The sequence below is a fragment of the Leptopilina boulardi genome, unplaced genomic scaffold (assembly GCF_019393585.1).
Source record: "Leptopilina boulardi isolate dan_hultmark-lab unplaced genomic scaffold, ZJU_Lbou_2.1 LbouV2_249, whole genome shotgun sequence".
In the NCBI taxonomy this organism is placed as follows: domain Eukaryota; kingdom Metazoa; phylum Arthropoda; class Insecta; order Hymenoptera; family Figitidae; genus Leptopilina; species Leptopilina boulardi.
Genome location: NW_026137806.1, coordinates 428,254 through 447,876, shown reverse-complemented (window position 1 = coordinate 447,876; position 19,623 = coordinate 428,254). Strand labels below are relative to the sequence as shown.

Genomic DNA, 19,623 nt, shown 5'->3' with positions numbered 1-19,623 from the left:
GCATATTATTTTATGAGCAAATGAAATATTATCAAAAATTTTTTTTTTTTGTTGCAGAAAATAAAATTCTAAATGACAATCGTGTATCGAGATAATATATATATTTTTTTTTTAAATACAATAATAATTTGATGTATCGATTTCGTTGTAGGTCAAAAACATCTTTAAATCCCATCATACTCCTGCTGGAAAGGAGACCGGAAATTGCATTTCTGGATGCTATTTCCTATTTTCCTCTGATCTATTGGATGCTGGGCTCCATAGATTGCCTAGATGACCTTTTACGAGCTGGTATCACTTTAGCGGAAAATGTCGTGGTAGTCAACAAAGAACTCAGCAATTCTGCTGAGGAAGACACATTGGCAGATTGTAATACAATAGTTGCTGTGCAAACCATGTTCAAGTAAGTTTTAATTTATTCAATTATTTTTAATCCTAAAACAATTTTTTTTATTTACATTTTTTCAAATAATTTTTCAAATAATTGTTCAAATGATTTTTCAAATAATAATAATAAATTATCTACTAATATTTCCTTTATTTTTTTGTTATACTAAAAAAAAAAAATTCTCTCTTTCTTTTTCTATTTTTTTTTTTTTTTTTTTTTTTGACAGATTTTTTCCGAGCATAAAAAGCATAACGGAATTATCGCAGTCGAGTAATATGCGATTCATGCAGTTCCGAGCACACGACAAGTATGCCCTTCACCTCAGCAAAATGGAAAAGGTACTCCTCAGTGCTACTTCCGGTGACAGCTACCCCGCTGAGCCTCACATGGGCTCCCCGGTAACACAATATCACTCACTCTGATTGATGATTGACTGACTGATCGATGTATTGATCACTAGACTGCCGATTATAATTTATCAATATATTCACTTTGACCTTCGATTAGCACTGAGATCCATCCTAGCTTTTTTTTTTTTTAAAAAAAAAAAAAAAGAAAACGAATCTTGTTATTTAAAAATGATTACAAAATTCAATATCTATGATTGATTGATTTTTTCGCAATGTTGATATTACGTTGGTATTTATTAATATTCTGTTATCGGAAAAAAAATTATTTTTAATCAACAATTTATAAATAATTATCCCAACCAAAAATTTCAGTATTATACCAGAGTTGACTACTGGCGCAATACTGGTTCAGTATTGGCTGCCGATACTGGGCTGTATGTAATGAACCAGTACTGGGTACTTTCATTGTATCAGTACTGGTGCAGTACCACCTTCCCACACTCAGAAAAAAATTCGTTTGAAGCAATCAAATTTTGTTTAAATCAACAAAATAAATGCATTGATATACAATTAACCAAACATTTGGTTGCATAAACCAAACGTTTATTTAGTTCAATCAAATTTTTTCTTTGTTCAAAAAATTTATTAAAATAAACGCAAACAGTTATTTAGATCAAATACAAATTTATTTGAATTAAACAAATTTTATTTGAACTAACCAAAAAATTGGGTAAATATAAAAAAAATCGTATATTTGGTTCAAATATATCTTTTTTTTTGAGTTGAGTACTGGCAAACAAGTACTGAGCCGATATTGAGCCAGTACTGGCACAAATAGATTTTCTTTTTGATTAATACTAGTTTACCAAAAAATTTCTAGAATGAACCCAATGAATCTTTTTGTTTTAAATATTTTATTCATCAAAATTTTTTCAAACTTGATTTTATTTTTCAAAATTAAAATCTACTTTATTTTGCTTTTCTCTGGTTAAAATTATTTAGACAAAAATGTTTCCTGGGACCAATTTTTGCAAAATTTTCTTTTTGTTTTCAAATCAAAAAAAAAAAAATTTAAACGATCAAACTAAAAATAAATAAATTTGTTTATTAAAAAATTAATATTTTTAAAAATAAAATTTATAATATAAATTTAATTTAAAAAATTAAATACAATTGCAAGTAAAATTGCACAAATTTTATATATTATCAATAATATAAAATATATATAATTAATTTTTCTTAATAGAAATTATAAAAAATAGTTAAACCTACAAACTTATATATTTCAATGGTCAATAAAATTATTGTAAGAAGGAATGAAAATTCTTTGTGTTTTCGATTTTATATAATAAAATATTTGACTAATTTAATTAATATTTAATTTTTGTTGAGTTACTAAAAATTTCAGACACTTTTTCCTAAGTATACCAAAAAAAAATATTACCTGGAGTGAAACTTTTTTCTGTTACAGTTAAAGCTTTCTTTTCGTATACAATAAATTACAAAACTGCCAGTACTCGGCCAGTACTGAACCAATACTGGTGCCAACTCTGGTAGCCAATACTGAACCAATACTGGTGCCAACTCTGGTAGCCAATACTGGTAAAATGTTATCATCCCAAAGTTACGCCAACTCTGGTGCCAGTACTACGCCAGTACTGCGCCATTAGTAAATTTTTGATTGGGTAGTAAAAAAAAATAATAATTAATAATTATTATTATTAAAATAATTTATAAGTATTAATTAATAAGTTTTTAATAATTTTTAAATGAAGAACAATTTTTAATATTAAAAAATAGTTAAAAATATTTAGAGCGAATAGATTTTTTTTTGTACCACAGATAGTTTTGAGTTCTTTAGATTCGATTTTTTCAAAGTAATAAAAATTACTCTGAGGGAATAACTTTTCTTAACTACAAATCCAATAAAAAAAAGCCAGTATTATTGTAGATTTCAACGAAAGCACATACAAAGTACACATATATATATATATAAATTCCGTTGTAAAAGCATGCCAAAGAAGTAGTTTGAGTTTAAAGGTAAAGTCACCGCGACCTTCTCAATGGGGAACCACTTTATCTTAAGTGCTTCTTCCACGTGCACTTGGACCGGCGCTTATCGACTTTGCGAATAGCATTTTTTTTTTTTTTATTTTTTTACTAGAACATAAAAATCTGTCTCACGATATGTTGTGTGCCAAAAAAAAAAAATTTTCTTTCCTATAACCAGAAATGTAACCTGTTGACACGTTCTTTTAAATTTAAGAAAAGAAATTAAAAAATAAATGAAAAATAATTTAAATTAATTTAAAAAAAAGTATATTTTAAAAAAAATATATATATTCTTAAATATATATATATATATATTATTTTATAACTAGAATCAATAATGAAATTAATAATAAATTCTTGAAATAAAAATTTCTAAATAATTAAAAATAATTTTTTTTTCTTTTCAAATATTTTTCTATTATATATAATAATAAATAATCGGCAAAAATGTGATATGAATTTTTAATATTAATTAACAATTTCGTAATGTTTTATATTTTCCTATGTGTGGGTATAATTATAATTTATTGTCAATTAATAAACTAGCAATTATCGTGTGATATCACATACGTTCGTATATATATACATTATATACATAACAAATGTATGTCAAATTTTTTGATAAAATTCTGATTATTGAAGATAATTTATTTATCACCCGGAGGCGTTAATTAATTATCAATTTAAAAATAATATTTAGTTGACATTAAATGGACATTTATCAGGTACGAAAAATCATATATATTATATTTTCCAAATTTAGTTTCCATAAATTATTGAAGAAAAAAATTGGTAAATTTTTAAATTTTGTTTCCATTTCTGGTTATATAATTTTTTTTTTAGGTATTTAAATTGAAATATTGTTTTCAAAACTCGAAAAATTTAAAAAATTTAAATACTTTAAAGCTACGGATGGACTCGTATAGTTTTTCTTTAATTATCGACTCTATGTATATATATATATATATAATATAGTCGAAGCACAGTTGCATTGTTTTAATCTTTTTTTTTTTTTAATTAGTTTCTCAGCTAGCGATGGTCTTTGCGATTACTTTTCAACTTTCACTTATTATTATTATTAAAGCTTGAAATCGAAACTGAAATAAACTACTTACATAATCAGTTTCATCATTTTGCATGTGTTGCTTGTGCCTTGTATTCTTCTTTATCTAAAGTGCATCTATTAATTTTTAAAAATATTTCAATCTTTTGCTATTTAATTATTCTATAAATTTTTTATAAATTTTTTATAAATATTCTATAAATATTCTATAAATATTGTATAAATTTTTGCTCATTATTTTCTAATTCAAATAGCAAAAAATAGACTTTTCTATTTTTTAAATACGCTAAGAAAAATTCAATTTTGTGAATATGAAAAATAATTTTTTTTTTTTTCAAAGCTCGGTAGAGTAGAAACAATTTTTGTTTTTGAGTGCAAAATTTTCGGTCTTTTTTAAAGCTTTCTAGAGAATATAAAGGCATGAGAATATAATAGAAGCCCTGTAGACTAAGACTGGACGTTTGGACCGATAGATTCTCATTTCGCTTCTCATCACAAAAATAATAATAATAATAATAAATATAAAAAATATCATACGCATGAATTTTACCGGTGGGCCCAAAAAAAAAATTGCATTTTAATAAATTTTAGAAAGACTAGAAGAAAAAATGATTTTAGAATGAAAGATATTAAAGAAAAAAAAAAAAAAAATATTAAATCGGTTTAGATCGAAAGTCCAAAATCTCCTTGTGTAAATAAGCTTTAGAATTTAGAATAAAATTTTAGAATAAGAAAAACGAAAAATATTATTTCACATGTAAAAATAATTGTTCTTTTTTTACATATACAGAGAGAAAAGGAGAGAGGCTCTCACATATCCTATATGTTTCGTCTGCCCTTTGCTGCTGGAAGTGTTTTCAGTGCCTCAATGTTGGACACTCTTCTTTATCAAGCATTCGTCAAAGATTATGTGATAACATTTGTTAGATTACTACTTGGTGTCGATCAAGCGCCAGGATCTGGATTTTTAACATCTGTAAGTTCAATTTTTTTATTGTAATTCCTTTTCAATAAAATATTTACTAAAAACAATTTTAATTAAAAAAATAAATTTAAAAAATTTTTTAAATTTAAAAAATTTTTTAAATTTTAAATCAATTGCAGATGAAAATATCAAAAGAAGATATGTGGATAAGAACTTATGGGAGACTTTATCAAAAATTGTGTTCGACAACTTGTGAAATACCAATAGGAATATATAGAACTCAGGATACAACGTTAACTGACACTTCACACGTGAGTATATATATATATATTAAAATTAAATAGAAAAAATATAATCAAATTTCAGTTTCATCAAACGGTCATTTCGCATAAGGATCCGAAAAAAAAAAATTGAATAATATCCAGTGAGTAGCGCATGATCGTGCTCTCATCGTATATAAATCATTTCTTGTGCATCGTATATATAATATATTTCATGATACAGAAAAAAAAAATTATGATCGCAGTAGTAAAAGAAAATTTTATTTTTCCATATATAACACTAAAATTAATAAAAAATAAAATTTTCGCTGTGATTCTTTAAAAATTCTATAAATCCTTTCTCTATTAAAAAAAAATGTTCGTATAATAGCCCTCTATTAAATATGAGACGTATGAATTCTCTAAAATTGATTCCTATTTTCAGTTTCAGAATTTTAAAATTCTAAAAACTAAAAATACATAATTTTTAGTGAAATTTCATACATCTTCTCTCTCTCTCTCTATATATATATATATATATATATATATATATGATAAATCCGTTGTTGCATCGTGTTAGAAATATGTGAAATTATTATGCATAATGTAGTAATGAGATATTAGACAAAAAAAAAAATATCCCATCACTATTTTCCTGACTGAGAGATTCCCCATCGATTTTTTTTTAAAATTTTAAAAAACAAACCCTCTCATGGTGACACTGAAAAAAAAATTTCAATTAATCTATTAACTATTATCAAATAAATATTTATACTTGAAACAAATAATTTACGATTAAATAATTTGTTTTTGAAACAATATCAAATATAATAAATAAAATATTTATTTGATAATAAAATAACTGATTAAATAATTTTTTTTTCAATGTAGAATTAAATCTCTAGTAAAAACAGGGTCGGATTTAGACCTACGGGGGACTTTCACTTTGGCGTGGAATACATCATATGTATTTTAATTTTGTTAGAATAATAATTTGTTTATAAACATTTATTAATTTTTATTAAAAAAACATTTATTTGAAAGAAAATTTAGCCTTTAAAAAAATTTGGGGGCCCTTGGCAAGCCGGGGCCCTAAGCAGTTGCTTATTTTGCTTGCATATAAATCCGGCCCTGCAGTAAAAATAATTATTTATCTCGAGATAAATTATTCTATTTTATAAAATTTTATCTCGAGAGGGAATCGTTTCCGTCTATATATAATGGAAAAAGTTTCAAAATTTGAATTAATAAAAAAGAAAAAAAAAAAAAGAAGTGCTGCCGAGTTCATGGAAAATGGATGCAGAATATTTGGTAGTAAGGGTAGAATATCTGCTTTTAACAGGGTGACTCAGATGCTGAGAGTGACGCCGGTGTTGGTGTGACATACAAAATACGACATTCATCAGCAGCATCCTGTTTAGCTAATTGTACCAGTCGTGATAAGGGTTCTTCTCCTGTGAGTAAAGTCGATGTATGTGTATATATATATATATTTATATATATACAAAAAATATTTTAATCTTCAACTTCTCTAAAGTTTTTGGTCCTTAAAAACTACTTTTACTTCTTTCATTAATTCTCAAGATTCTCTCATTTTTTTTTTTCTCTATAATATCTTAAAAACTACATTTTTTATTACAATAAAAAAAAAACATTAATTTTAAGGACCAAAATAATAGAGAAAATTTTATTTTTATATAATAAATGTAAAACAGTAGTATTTTTCTTTTATTTGTTATCTCTCTAATTTACAAAAAAAAAAAAAAAAAAAAAAAAAAAAAAATTTTAATAAAATGCACCGCATGAATCTCTAATTTTTCGTCATGGACTCCCGCAACGCAAATAATATGGAAATGTCGCACGTTCTCTACATCTATGTTTATCTTGATGTCGTCTTTCAGGTGTCGATTAACAGCTTTGGCAAAATTTCTGACAAGGTTTGCACATTATTTAATTTATATATATATTTTTTTTTTATACCATTTTGTGTGTTTTTAAATAAATTTAGGATATTTACTCCAAAAAAATATAACAATAATAATTAAAAAAACAAAAATAATAATAATTTGTCAAATATTTCACTTTTTAATGTTGTCTACGTATACACAGAAAATTAAAAGCCATTAAAATAAGCTGCAACGCTTATTATTTTAATCCAATTTTGCTTATTTTAATCCATTTTGATATTAAAATAAGCAAAAATTGGATTAAAATAATAAGCGTTGCAGCTTATTTTAATGCCTTTTAATTTTCTGTGTATATCTTTGTCTGTTATACAATTTTAAATTATTTATTTAAAAGATCAATCCAAAAAATTTTTAATTGTTTTTGAAAAATTAATTAAATTTTTTACAAGAGCACTTTTCTATAATATAATTTTTCATAAAATATTTTAATTGAATTTATTCTTATTGTCATTGCGAAAAATGTGGAATAATTTAAAAAAAAAAATTCAATTATATTAATAAATTTTTAAAAATGATGGTAGTTTATTTTTTATATTGGATATATACTTTTTATACAATATTCCAGAAAACTATACAAATAGTAACAATAATAATAATAATAATAATAATAATAATAATAATAATAATAGTAATAATAATAATAATAAATAAGATAAAAAAGTGTTATAAGAAATGTATGTCCAATTTAATGCTTGTTTTCATTTGGTTTTCTTTTTAGCAATTTAACACAATAATTAACAGCTTACTGTATATATATATATATATATATATATAACATGCACCTGTTTATATATAATAGCCTAGAAAAGTTTTTTAAACTCCTATAATTTTTTGTATTAATAGTATTAAAGAAAAGTTTTAGACAAAGAATTTTAAAATTTATCTAATCAGTAGTAAAAAATATTTTATGTCAGACAAAATATGTCACAAGACTTCTTCTATTCTAATTCAATTTAAGTAGTATAAATAAACGATTTATTTAGCCAAAACTTTTTTTCCAATTCTTATCTATAATATTATAAATTAATAGGAAAGAAAATCTTTTTTTTTTATGTTTGCAATTTTGTTAGTCATGTGATTGTTGTGATTGCACATGCAAATTTTTTTTTTTTTTTTCAAAATAGTTCAAAAAAATATACTTTTAATCACTTTTTAATTTTTGTTTTTTCAAAAATCTTTTTCAATTTTTTCAAAAAAAATTAAAAAGTGATCGAAATATTTTTTAACCTATTAATTACTTGGAATCACTGAAAAAAACAATAAAAAAAAAAAAATTTTTGATTAAAATAACTAGAATTCTGGTTATTTTAACCAGAAAAAAATATTACTTACTTTTTTTTTTTTTTTGATTGGAAGTATTAGAAAATTTGATTAAAACTTTTTGTTTCAATTTCTGTTCAATTTTAACCGTGAAATTCAAGTTATACCAGAATTTTCTAGTAAAAAAAAAAAAAAAAAAAAAAAAAATGCTGATTAAAAATTTCTAGTAAAAACCAGAAATTCTAGTTAAAAAAATTTAATTAACATAGAAAATTCAAAGGTATTAAAATAAGCTGCAACGCTTATTATTTTAATTCAATTTTGCTTATTTTAATACCAAAATGAATTAAAATAAGCAAAATTGGATTATTATTATTATTTTTTTTATTATTATTATTATTTTAATCCAATTTTGCTTATTTTAATACGAAAATGGATTAAAATAAGCAAAATTGGATTATTATTATTATTTTTATTATTATTTTTTGTATTATTATTATTTTAATCCAATTTTGCTTATTTTAATACCAAAATGGATTAAAATAAGCAAAGTTGGATTATTATTATTATTATTATTTGTATTATTATTATTTTTATTATTATTATTTTAATCCAATTTTGCTTATTTTAATACCAAAATGGATTAAAATAAGCAAAATTGGATTATTGTTATTTATTATTATTATTTTTATTATTATTATTTTAATCCAATTTTGCTTATTTTAATACCAAAATGAATTAAAATAAGCAAAATTGGATTATTATTATTATTTTAATCCAATTTTGCTTATTTTAATACCAAAATGGATTAAAATAAGCAAAGTTGGATTATTATTATTATTATTATTTGTATTATTATTATTATTATTATTATTATTTTAATCCAATTTTGCTTATTTTAATACCAAAATGGATTAAAATAAGCAAAATTGGATTATTGTTATTTATTATTATTATTTTAATCCAATTTTGCTTATTTTAATACCAAAATGAATTAAAATAAGCAAAATTGGATTATTATTATTATTTTAATCCAATTTTGCTTATTTTAATACCAAAATGGATTAAAATAAGAAAAATTGTATTAAAATAAAAAGCGTTGCAGCTTATTTTAATGTCTTTTAATTTTCTGTGAAATTATTATTATTGGCATTAAATTATTTTTAATTAAATTAATTACTGCAGGTGAAGTTTAAAAAAAATTTATTTATCTAAAGAAAATTTTTTTTAAAACTTCTATTTTACTCTCACAAGAAAATTAAAAGGCATTAAAATAAGTTGCAACGCTTATTATTTTAATCCAATTTTTCTTATTTTAATCCATTTTGGTATTATAAAATAAGCAAAATTGGATTAAAATATAATAAGCGTTGCAGCTTATTTTAATACTTTATAATTTTCTGTGGCTTTTTTTTTTTTTTTAATCGAGAAAACCATATGAAATCACAACAAATTGATATATTGAATAATAATAATATTTGAAAAAAAATATGAAATATGTTAAGAATAAAGAATTTTTGCTTATCACAGTATTCGGTGAGTGTTGGCGATGAGGCAAGGGACAATCATGCCCAACAAATAGAACGTGCAGAAATAGCAAATCTCGTGCGTTCAAGAATGGAATCATTAAATTTACCAATAGCCGATTACGATGATGTCTCAGAGAAACGTAATAGTCTCTCATATGTGATCATTAATCCCAGCTGTGATTTAAAACTTGAGGAAGGCGATATTGTTTATTTAGTACGACCGAGTCCATTTTCAGCGCAAAAAACATTTGAACGTCATAATTCAAGGAGAAAAAGTAACATTAGCTTTTGTTCAGCGCAATTAGTTCAACAAATGAGCGCTGCCGTTGCATCGGCTGGACTTACTGGCGCTGGATCAGGAAGTCGTCGTGGCTCTGGGATCGGATTGGCCAGGGCACCACCACTCGGGAATACAAAATCAAATTCACTTTCTCTACCAGACAGTCCCACCGTGGCCGGTAGCTTGAGGGGTCGTTCAAATTCCCTTCGAGTCGTTGACGATATACTACTCAGACGTAGCAACTCATTGAGGCAAGGTTTAAGTGGAGTGTCAAGAAGAAAAAGTAGCCTCGAGGACATTGGCCTGGGTTCACTTTCGCATCATTCAAATTATAATCCTATTAAAATTGCCTTGAACGGTTCCATTGGATTGGAAGTAACGCCACCTGAAGAAGGTGGTTCACAAGGTGTAAGTGCTTCCAATACTGGAATTCTTGATGTTGGCCTTCCTACAATACCTGCATTTGGAATGGGATTGAATCCAACGGGATTGGGTGGTTCATTGGGTGGATTATATGATCCCCCATCAATTCAAGAACCAATTGGTCCTGCAATTCAATCCTCATCCACGCAAGGTTCACAGGATCCACAGCATATACAAGGGACATTTGTATGATATCATCTCATGTGGGGACGCAGGCTCTCCAATGTAGTCAGAAATAAAAATCAGCAAACGAACTTTCGTAATATTATCTAATTTTTGCTGAATTCACGTTCCCACATGTAAAAAATAGAACAATGATGATATATATATATATATAGTTATAGGATATTAAATAAAATAGGTGGGAGAGACTCTTATTTTTATTCTTTCATCTTCTTCAAAAGTCGCCGTCGTGTTCGTTGTTGTCAATTATTCGGGGAATATCAATTTTTTTTTTTTTGCACTCAGAGAAAAGGTACTATTCTTTGAAACAAAAAAATTTTTTTTACATTCAGTCATGTTCTTATCAAACTTTTTTTTTCCCCCGATATGTCAATTTTGTGTGCCAAAATTGTAATTCTATTGCATTTAATCATAGAAAATTAATGGGTATTAAAATAAGTTGCAACGCTTATTATTTTAATCAAATTTTTATTTTAATTCATTTTGGTATTAAAAATAAGTAAAATTGGATTAAAATAATAGTTGCAGCTTATTTTAATGCCTTTGAATTTTTTGTGAAACAATTGATTTATTTTAATAAATTTTTCTCGAATTTGATTGATTCAAATAAATGAATTAGTAAAAATACTAATTTGAATTAGTGACTCACTTTTTGCTTCTGAATTAGTAAAATTTTACTAATTTTACTTTAACTAACAATTAGTAAAATTTAACTAATTCTAAAGCAAAATATTTAAATTAGTAAACATTTTTACTAATTCAGATTTAGATAGTGTATAGCAATTCTTTTATTATTATTCACAGAAAATTAAAAGGCATTAAAATAAGCTGCAACGCTTATTATTTTAATCCAATTTTGCTTATTTTAATCCATTTTGGTATTAAAATAAGCAAAATTGGATTAAAATAAGAAGCGTTGCAGCTTATTTTAATGCCTTTTCATTTTCTGTGTTATTATTAATATTCTTATTCTTAGAATTATTATAAAAATTTGATTGTTTTAAGAAAATTTTTTTCTGAGTGTGCATAATAAGTCAGCGGTGACGAAATAAGGAAAATTTTCATTTTTTTTTCGATATTAATTTTTCTGTTTTGAAAAAAAATGACAAATTCCAATAATTTTTAAACTAGTTTAAGCAAATATTTTACATTCAAAAAACATGTGGTTAAAATTTTAAAATAGAAATAATTTTTCAATAAATTAAAAACTTTTGAAATATCGCACATTTTGTATAAAAAAAAAAAAAAAAAAATTTTTATAGAAGTTATTTTAATTTATCTGAATTTTCGAAGAAATAAATAATTGCGATTTTAATAATTTATTAATGAATAATAATTATAATAAAATTCTATTGCAATTTTACAATTTTTACTTGTAAAATTCATACGTAAAAAAGTAAATTAACTAAAATTAGTAGACAATATTAAGATTCGAATTAATAAAACGAATTTATATAATTTCAACTCAATGATGCTTTTGCACACGAAAAAAAGAAACAATTTTTTTTTTCAACATAACTAATTTAAAGTTGAAAAAAAAATGAAAATTTCGTCCCGCAGACTTGGATTTTTTTTTCTCGATATTCGACGACTTAAATTTCAAGCTACCTGCTATTAACACGAAGGTAACTCCGATGGTTGAGAAAATCCCGTGTGGTGGTGTTCCTGACGCTTCGTGTCCTGGAGTTTAAAAAAAAAAAAATAAAAATAACTTTTTCCTTAAAAATCGAGTGTCGAGTGGAAATATTCAAGACTCAAATTGTGTGAAAAGTGAAAGACAATATACCACATGAGCAAAAACAAAAAAAAAAAAAAAAATGACATTAAAATTCATATCCGTGATAGTGTCAAAATTATTTTATTTGACTCTCAAAAATATATTAGAATCAATATCGCAATCATTTTTGAGGATCAATCAAGAAAAAAAAAAGCAGATGACGCTTTAGTAAAGCTTAGAGTAAATAGTAATATAATTTATATATATATAATAATTGCGAACGTTGAAAAATGGAAAACTGTGAAAAAAAAGTGCAAAAGCGACCTAAATGCAAATTCTCATTAAATTTATTAATTAAGCATATTAAATTAGAAAATTATATATGTTAAACATAAAAAATGTTTCAATTTCTAGATTTTATTTTCAAACAAAAAAAAAAAAAAAAAGAATTATGAATTATTGCACTTTTGTGAATATTGCAAAGAGTTTTTTTTTTCCAAATATTCTTTTAATGCATATCATGTTTTCTAAACTTTTGATTATGTATAAATTATTTAAATGAATTTTGATCAATCATTTAGACAATCTTGAAAAATAATCGAAATTTATAAATTTATTACAACAATTTTATTGGTCCAAAATAATTTCAAAGACTTTTTATTGCTCATTGTATTATTATAATCTCGCAAAAAAAAAAAGATATATATCTATAGCTAAAAATTAATTAATTTTTAATTAATCAATTTTTTTCTAATTTTTTTCTTTCTGCAAATTTTAATTATTCTGCGACAATCTCTTTTTGTTATAAATAAAGAATCTGATGGAAAATCCTCAAATATACCTCAAATTTATCAAATGCATATAATAAAGAGTGCATTTTTTTTTTTTTTTTTTGCAGAAAGCGGGATCAGTCAAATGTAAACTCGACCAATTTACATAATGTTTATTTAAAAAAAAAAATTTTTTTGTTATGCTCTTTGATTTTCAAGAATTCTTTAAATAGAAATTAAAAAAATAATGTTTCACTCTAATTAGAAAAAGTACAAAATAAAAAAGTTTTTAATAAATCTTTAAATAATTCAAAAAAATTAATATTTTCAACTTATTCTATTTAATTATTATTCTAATTGCATTGTACTTTAAATAATTGTAATTTAAACCAATTTATCCACAAAATATAAAATAATTTTTAAATAAAAAATGTATTTCCAAAATTTTTTCTTTAGAGCAGAATTCGCTTTTCTTATTAAAAGTATAAATAATGATATAAATATTTTTCGTAATATTTACAGTAATTTCACACTATTTTTATTTTTGTTTTTTTGTTTTTTGTTTAGATAAAAACTTGTAATATAGCCTGCATTATCTAAGTTCGTCTTCGATAATTCATTTAAAACACATGTATTATATATAAATATTACTACAAATGACTTCAAAAAATAAATCTGAGGCATCGATTTTTTTAGAATTTTCAATTATTAAAATCTAGAATCGAAATTTAGAAGTCTAGAGACAAAAAAAATACCGTAAAGTGTGAAATCGAATGTCCGAATGTGTGTGTTTTAATCGAGTATGCATGTATATATAGTTAAAGATTTGTCATATAGAATTTAAAAAAAAAAAAAAAAATTATTTAAGGATAATAAATTTGCGAGACGAATTAATATGTCACGCCGAAATACAGAAACAATACTGCGAGAATTATAATTCCTCTTTGACGAGTAACAATAATAATTAAATCGCATTATCTACATTATATATATACACAGGTAGTCCATATCGCATCGGGGAGGGCTCCAAAAAAAAATATGACCAAACAAATTTTTTCAAAAACTTTCATCAAAAAAAAAAAAAAAAAAAAAAAAAAAAAAAAAAAAAACATTTGCACAGTATTTTTTTTAACTATAAAAACGTATTTTCATGTTACGGAACTCGATTTTCAATAGTTGCAATTCTTTTTAATTTTATTATAATTAATATTATATATATTTTGTTATATTATTATAGTGATATTATCATGTTAATTTTATTTATATAAATTATGACTGTTGAAAATATTTGTTATTTATTGTAAAAATTAAGGTCGAGTTCCATAACAAATATAAAAAAAAAAAATTCTTCGAAAAAATATTCGCAATACGATGTATATGAGTGATAAATCACAAATTTTTGATCGTGTGACTCACGAAAGCATCGAGTACTATACATATTTGCGTAGAAGAATAAATTTGTAGATTGTACTTCTCTCGACCAGAAAACAAAATGTTATATACGTGATTGCACGTGATGTAAAATATTAAAAAAAAAAAAAAAAAAAAAAAAAAATGTATCATATTGCCATCATTGCAAAAACATCTCGTTCGCTCGCAACGGATTAAATTTATTATAAAATAAATTATTATAAAGCAAATTGTTTATTTATTTAAAAACAACTTTTTATTTTTTAAAAAAAAATGAGATTTAATAAAAAAAGAAACTCATTTTAGATAATTATATTCAGGCGTAATAAAATATTACATAGCTTAAAATATTGATGCATCGTACTTTTTTTTAATCGAATACATTTTTGGAATGTTCTACAAATTAATAATTATTTACAAAACTGGACAATTTTCTAACGACGCGCCATTAAAAATTTTCAGTCAGTATCTTGTATATATATATATATGTATATATCAAGATTTATATTATGTGCATACACTTCTTTTGTGTATAGTAAAATTACAAGTAAATTTTATAATACTTAGATTTTCTCTCACTCGTTACATTCTTTTTTTTTTTTTTTTTTTTTTTTTTGTTTTCTTAATGTAAAAAAAATCACCTTGTATAAAAATATTATACTTTTTTTTTTTTTTAAATGCGTCTCATATCAAGTGTGCTTTTTTGTTCACTCAATTTTCTACGTCGTTAGATTGAAATCTTTAAATGCTCATAAGTCTCTGATATTTGAAATAAATAATTAATTATCTATATATATATATTATATTTTATATATGTGTATTATCTTTTTAAGATGATTAGAGATTTTTCACAGGTCTCAGGACGTTTTCGGTAAATTGGCCAACAATATTACCTCTTGGATGATAACAAGCGACCACAACACAGGTTCCATCTTTTTTCGCCATTGCTATTCCCATTTCGCTTGTGGATTTCCAAATAATTTGGGTAAAATGACCTATGTGGAAAAAAAAATTTTTTTTTTTAAATAGAAAAAAAAAAAAATTGAAAGAAAATGACTTACAAGTATTGAGGACTTTTGGCTCAATTCCAAATTTGTGCTCCTTCCTCTCCGAATACCATTTTGATATAACTTCTCTAGGCGATACAATTAATTTTGGATCGGAACATTGCATTGAATAAATATTTTCTCCATAAGGTGAAGTCGACTGCGGAATCAGTTTATTAGTATTTAATAGCGTGTGTGCCCAGGCCTAAAAAAAAAAAAGGTTTAATTTTTTAATTTCGTCAAAGGAAACAAAATATTTTAGGTGAAATTCAATTTTTTTTATTCTCTAAATTAAAGTTTGAAAATGAAAAATTACTTTTGCAGCTGCTGTAAGTTCTGGACTTAGTCTTAAATCCAAAACTCGATGTCTTCGACGATATTCATTATGTACAAGTAGTGCCTCTTGTTGCCATGATTGTTCATCAATTGCAATTTGTTGTTTTTGATCAATGAGAATGATTCGTTTTTCTGAACAGCTTCCAGCTGGCGATAGAACATTATCCGTGAAACTACCGAGAAAATTACCCGCTGGATTATAATTGCATACAACATAGACTTCTCCATTGCGATTTCTTGCCATTCCAACGCCAAGTTCCGTACTATCGCGCCAGACCACCTGTGAAAAATGACCGGTTTTCAATGTGGTAGGTTCCTTGTTATACTGATGTTGCGTTTCTTCAGCGTACCTAGAAAAAAAAAAAAAAAAAGAATAATCATCTCTTTCATTAGTCATTCAATATCTAAACTTTCACACTAAATTCACAGAAAATTAAAATCACACAAATTTAAAAGTATTAAATTGATACCAAAAATATCAAATTGTTACAAATTTTTATATCAATTTGATATTATTGGTATCAATTTGATACTTTTAAATTAGTGTGAAGGCATTAAAATAAGCGTTGCGGCTTATTTTAATGCCTTTTATAATTTTCTCTGTTATTATTATGAAAAAAAAAATTATTTTAATTAGTATTTAATAATACTTGATTCCCTTTTGAAAATATATAATTGAATTTTTTTTTTAATTTAGAAAAATCTTTTTTTTTAACTTGCCATTCATTCACCGGCTCTTCACCACCAACAAGTGTCTTTGGATTCGAACTCCACATACAATAAAGATTTTCACCATAATCTATATTGGGTCTGTGTTCTAATCGACCCCTGGCTGCCAAAACATTGGCCCATTCTTGACTTGCTCTGCAAAGCTGTATAGAAATTAATTATTAAAAATTACCAAATAGAATATTAGTTTTTTTTTTCTAATTTCTTGAGAAAGAAAATTTTATTTTTATATATATTTTTTTTTTTTCACTTTTTATCAGAGGAGAATCAATTTTACACTTTTTTTTCAAATTTTTTTTTTATATCAAAAAATATAAAAGTAATAAATGTTTTATTGAAACACTGCTTTTTCTGAAACCTTTCAAAGGTGTGGCAATAAAGACAATTAAGATTGTAACGTATACGAGATTTTCTAGGTCAATTCATTTTATCAAATTATTACGTAAAACTCTTTCTGCGAATTCAGTGATTATAAAAGAAAAAAAAAAAAAGAAAGATTTTTTTTTTAACCATTGCAAATCAATAAATGATAACATTTGGAAAAATTGAAAATAAAACATTTGAAAAATTGTGAAGAAAAAAACAGAATTAATTGAAAAAAAAATAAAATAACAAACCTGTTTACTGAGTCGTAAGGGTGGAACTCCATGTCGGGCTCGATAAAAATTATGTGTATCAAGACAAAGGTTGATAAATTCCTTGCTAGCACCCGATCTACGCACAGACGGTTTACGTGTTTCAGTCTTTGTAATCTAAAAAAAAAAAAATAGAGAAATTCATAAAAAAAAAACAAAAAACAAAAAATCATTTCCTCTCAAGTAGAGAAATAAATAAATTATTATTTTATTGGTTAAATTCAATCTTATACTAACTGACAAAAGAGATTTCCCATTATCAATTTTCTTTAGACATATTTTCTCAAGAAAAAAAAAAAATTGACATTCTATTTTTTTTCATTCAATTGTCTTTTCTTTCAATCATGAAAAAAAACAGGAAATAAAAAAAAATCAAATTCGAAAATACCTTCTCTCTAAATTTGAATTAGTAAAAATTTTTACTAATTTAAATTAGTTTTTTTTTGCTTTAGAATTAGTTAAATTTTACTAATAAAAGTTACTAATAAAAATTTTACTAATTGAGAAGCAAAAAGTGAGTCACTAATTCAAATTAGTAAACTTTTTTACTAACACAGAAAATTAAAAGGCATTAAAATAAGCTGCAACGCTTATTATTTTAATCCAATTTTGCTTATTTTAATCCATTTTGGTATTAAAATAAGCAAAATTGGATTGAAATAATAAGCGTTGCAGCTTATTTTAATACCTTATAATTTTCTGTGAATTCATTTTACTAATTTATTTTTTAAAATTCATTTTTTTAAACAAAGAAACATGACTGTAAAATTTAACATCCCATTTGACAAAATATGCGTGAGAAAATTGTTTATAGAGAAAATAAAAAGAAAAGTCGAACATGAATGAGAACGAAACGACGCACGCAATATATCTTTGATGAAGAGGCATTTTAAATAGAAGGGGGAAAAAAAAGAACGATTCTTATATGAGACGAGAAATTTTTTTTTTTTTTTTTTGATTAGTCATTGAACATGAAATGAAGCATTAATTGAAAAGTCGACTAATTTGATAGAGCATATATATATATATATATATATATATATATATATATATATATATTATAAATTGATGAAAGTTTTTTAATGGGACACATAAAATTCTCGTATATTTATAAATAATTTAAAAATTACTCATGCGAAATATAACGAACAACGCTTAATAATTTTATTTATTTATAATTATTAATTTGTTTTCTTTTTTTTTAATTTTTATATTAATTTAATATTTTTTTTAATATATATATATATTTTTTTTTACCTGTGAGGAAGAATATCTCGCTGAATCCGGAGACGCTGAGGAAGACCTTGCACTGCTACATGACATTCCATCGCTGCCGAGGCTGCTGTGAAAACTGCCGTGTAACGAATTAGACAATGGTCCAGGTGATGCTGGTGAGGCTGCCAATGGTGATTTCGATCTTACCGAGTCAGCTCTCGATCTGAAATAATATTTTTCCCACTTTTTTCTTTTTTTTTATCTATCTCAAGAAAAATCTCATTCTTGAATATGAAAGATGAACATGATTTCGATTCAGCAATAAAATTTTAATTAAAAAAAAAAATAATAAAAATTGTCACTTATTTTTAAAAAATATTCAATATTGTAAAAAAAAAAAAATGAAAAAAAAAGAATATAATCAGAGGGAGTTTGTTTATTGAGTACCAAAAATTGTTTTGTAGGTTCTTTACGTCTATAAAGAAGACACGCTTTCACTCACGTTTTTATACGTGCGTCTACTTTATATACTTATTATTCCGATTAAATTAAACATATTTTTCATGCACTGCGGATATAAATATATACTTTTCCTTCATATGAGTTCGTGACATCCTCTGACATTACTCACAAAATATAAATTTACTTGAATCCACCATGAATTTATTTTTTTATTCTTAATTTAAATAAGAATATATTTTTATAAAATAAAATATAATTGAAAATTTATTTTTTGTTACCTTTTTTATTATAATTTTTCTTTTTTTTTTTTTTTAAAGAAAAACTATTTGTATAAAAGGATTTGTTGTTAATAAATAAATAATACAGAAAAATAAATAAAATTTTAAAAATATTAATTCACAAAAATAAAATTTCTTTTTTAAATAAAAAAGAATATTTTAATCAGTTTGGATAACAAAGTGAGATTTATAGCAAAAGCGAATGATAAATATTACTTCTATTGCATTTAAGTGAAAGAGGTGATTGTAAAAATTTCTTGCTGGAAAGATAAGATGCTCGGATTTATGCAATTTATACACGTATGTATATATATATATATATATATATATATATATATATATATT

The 19,623-nt window shown here is 24.1% G+C and overlaps 2 protein-coding genes across 21 annotated transcripts in view; one reads left to right on the top strand and one right to left on the bottom strand.

The window, feature by feature from the left end:
* The window catches only part of LOC127280707 (potassium channel subfamily T member 2), a 143,095-nt gene extending 127,891 nt beyond the window's left edge, over positions 1-15,204 (top strand). For 6 of the 15 annotated variants that reach the window (XM_051303905.1, XM_051303899.1, XM_051303904.1 and 3 more), the window contains 7 exons: positions 152-403; positions 615-786; positions 4,644-4,829; positions 4,958-5,089; positions 6,381-6,509; positions 6,940-6,975; positions 9,796-15,204. In XM_051303905.1, the coding sequence (XP_051159862.1) occupies positions 152-403; positions 615-786; positions 4,644-4,829; positions 4,958-5,089; positions 6,381-6,509; positions 6,940-6,975; positions 9,796-10,689 (1,801 nt within the window). In that variant the 3' untranslated portion in view covers positions 10,690-15,204. The remainder of the gene's footprint in view (positions 1-151; positions 404-614; positions 787-4,643; positions 4,830-4,957; positions 5,090-6,380; positions 6,510-6,939; positions 6,976-9,795) is intronic. The other 9 variants (XM_051303912.1, XM_051303903.1, XM_051303911.1 and 6 more) reach the window with 5 other exon arrangements.
* The window catches only part of LOC127280712 (uncharacterized), a 22,927-nt gene continuing 18,468 nt past the window's right edge, over positions 15,165-19,623 (bottom strand). For all 6 annotated transcript variants that reach the window (XM_051303921.1, XM_051303922.1, XM_051303923.1 and 3 more), the window contains 6 exons: positions 18,581-18,761; positions 17,306-17,440; positions 16,680-16,831; positions 15,940-16,309; positions 15,639-15,828; positions 15,165-15,572 (listed from right to left, as the gene is read on the bottom strand). In XM_051303921.1, the coding sequence (XP_051159878.1) occupies positions 15,415-15,572; positions 15,639-15,828; positions 15,940-16,309; positions 16,680-16,831; positions 17,306-17,440; positions 18,581-18,761 (1,186 nt within the window). In that variant the 3' untranslated portion in view covers positions 15,165-15,414. The remainder of the gene's footprint in view (positions 15,573-15,638; positions 15,829-15,939; positions 16,310-16,679; positions 16,832-17,305; positions 17,441-18,580; positions 18,762-19,623) is intronic.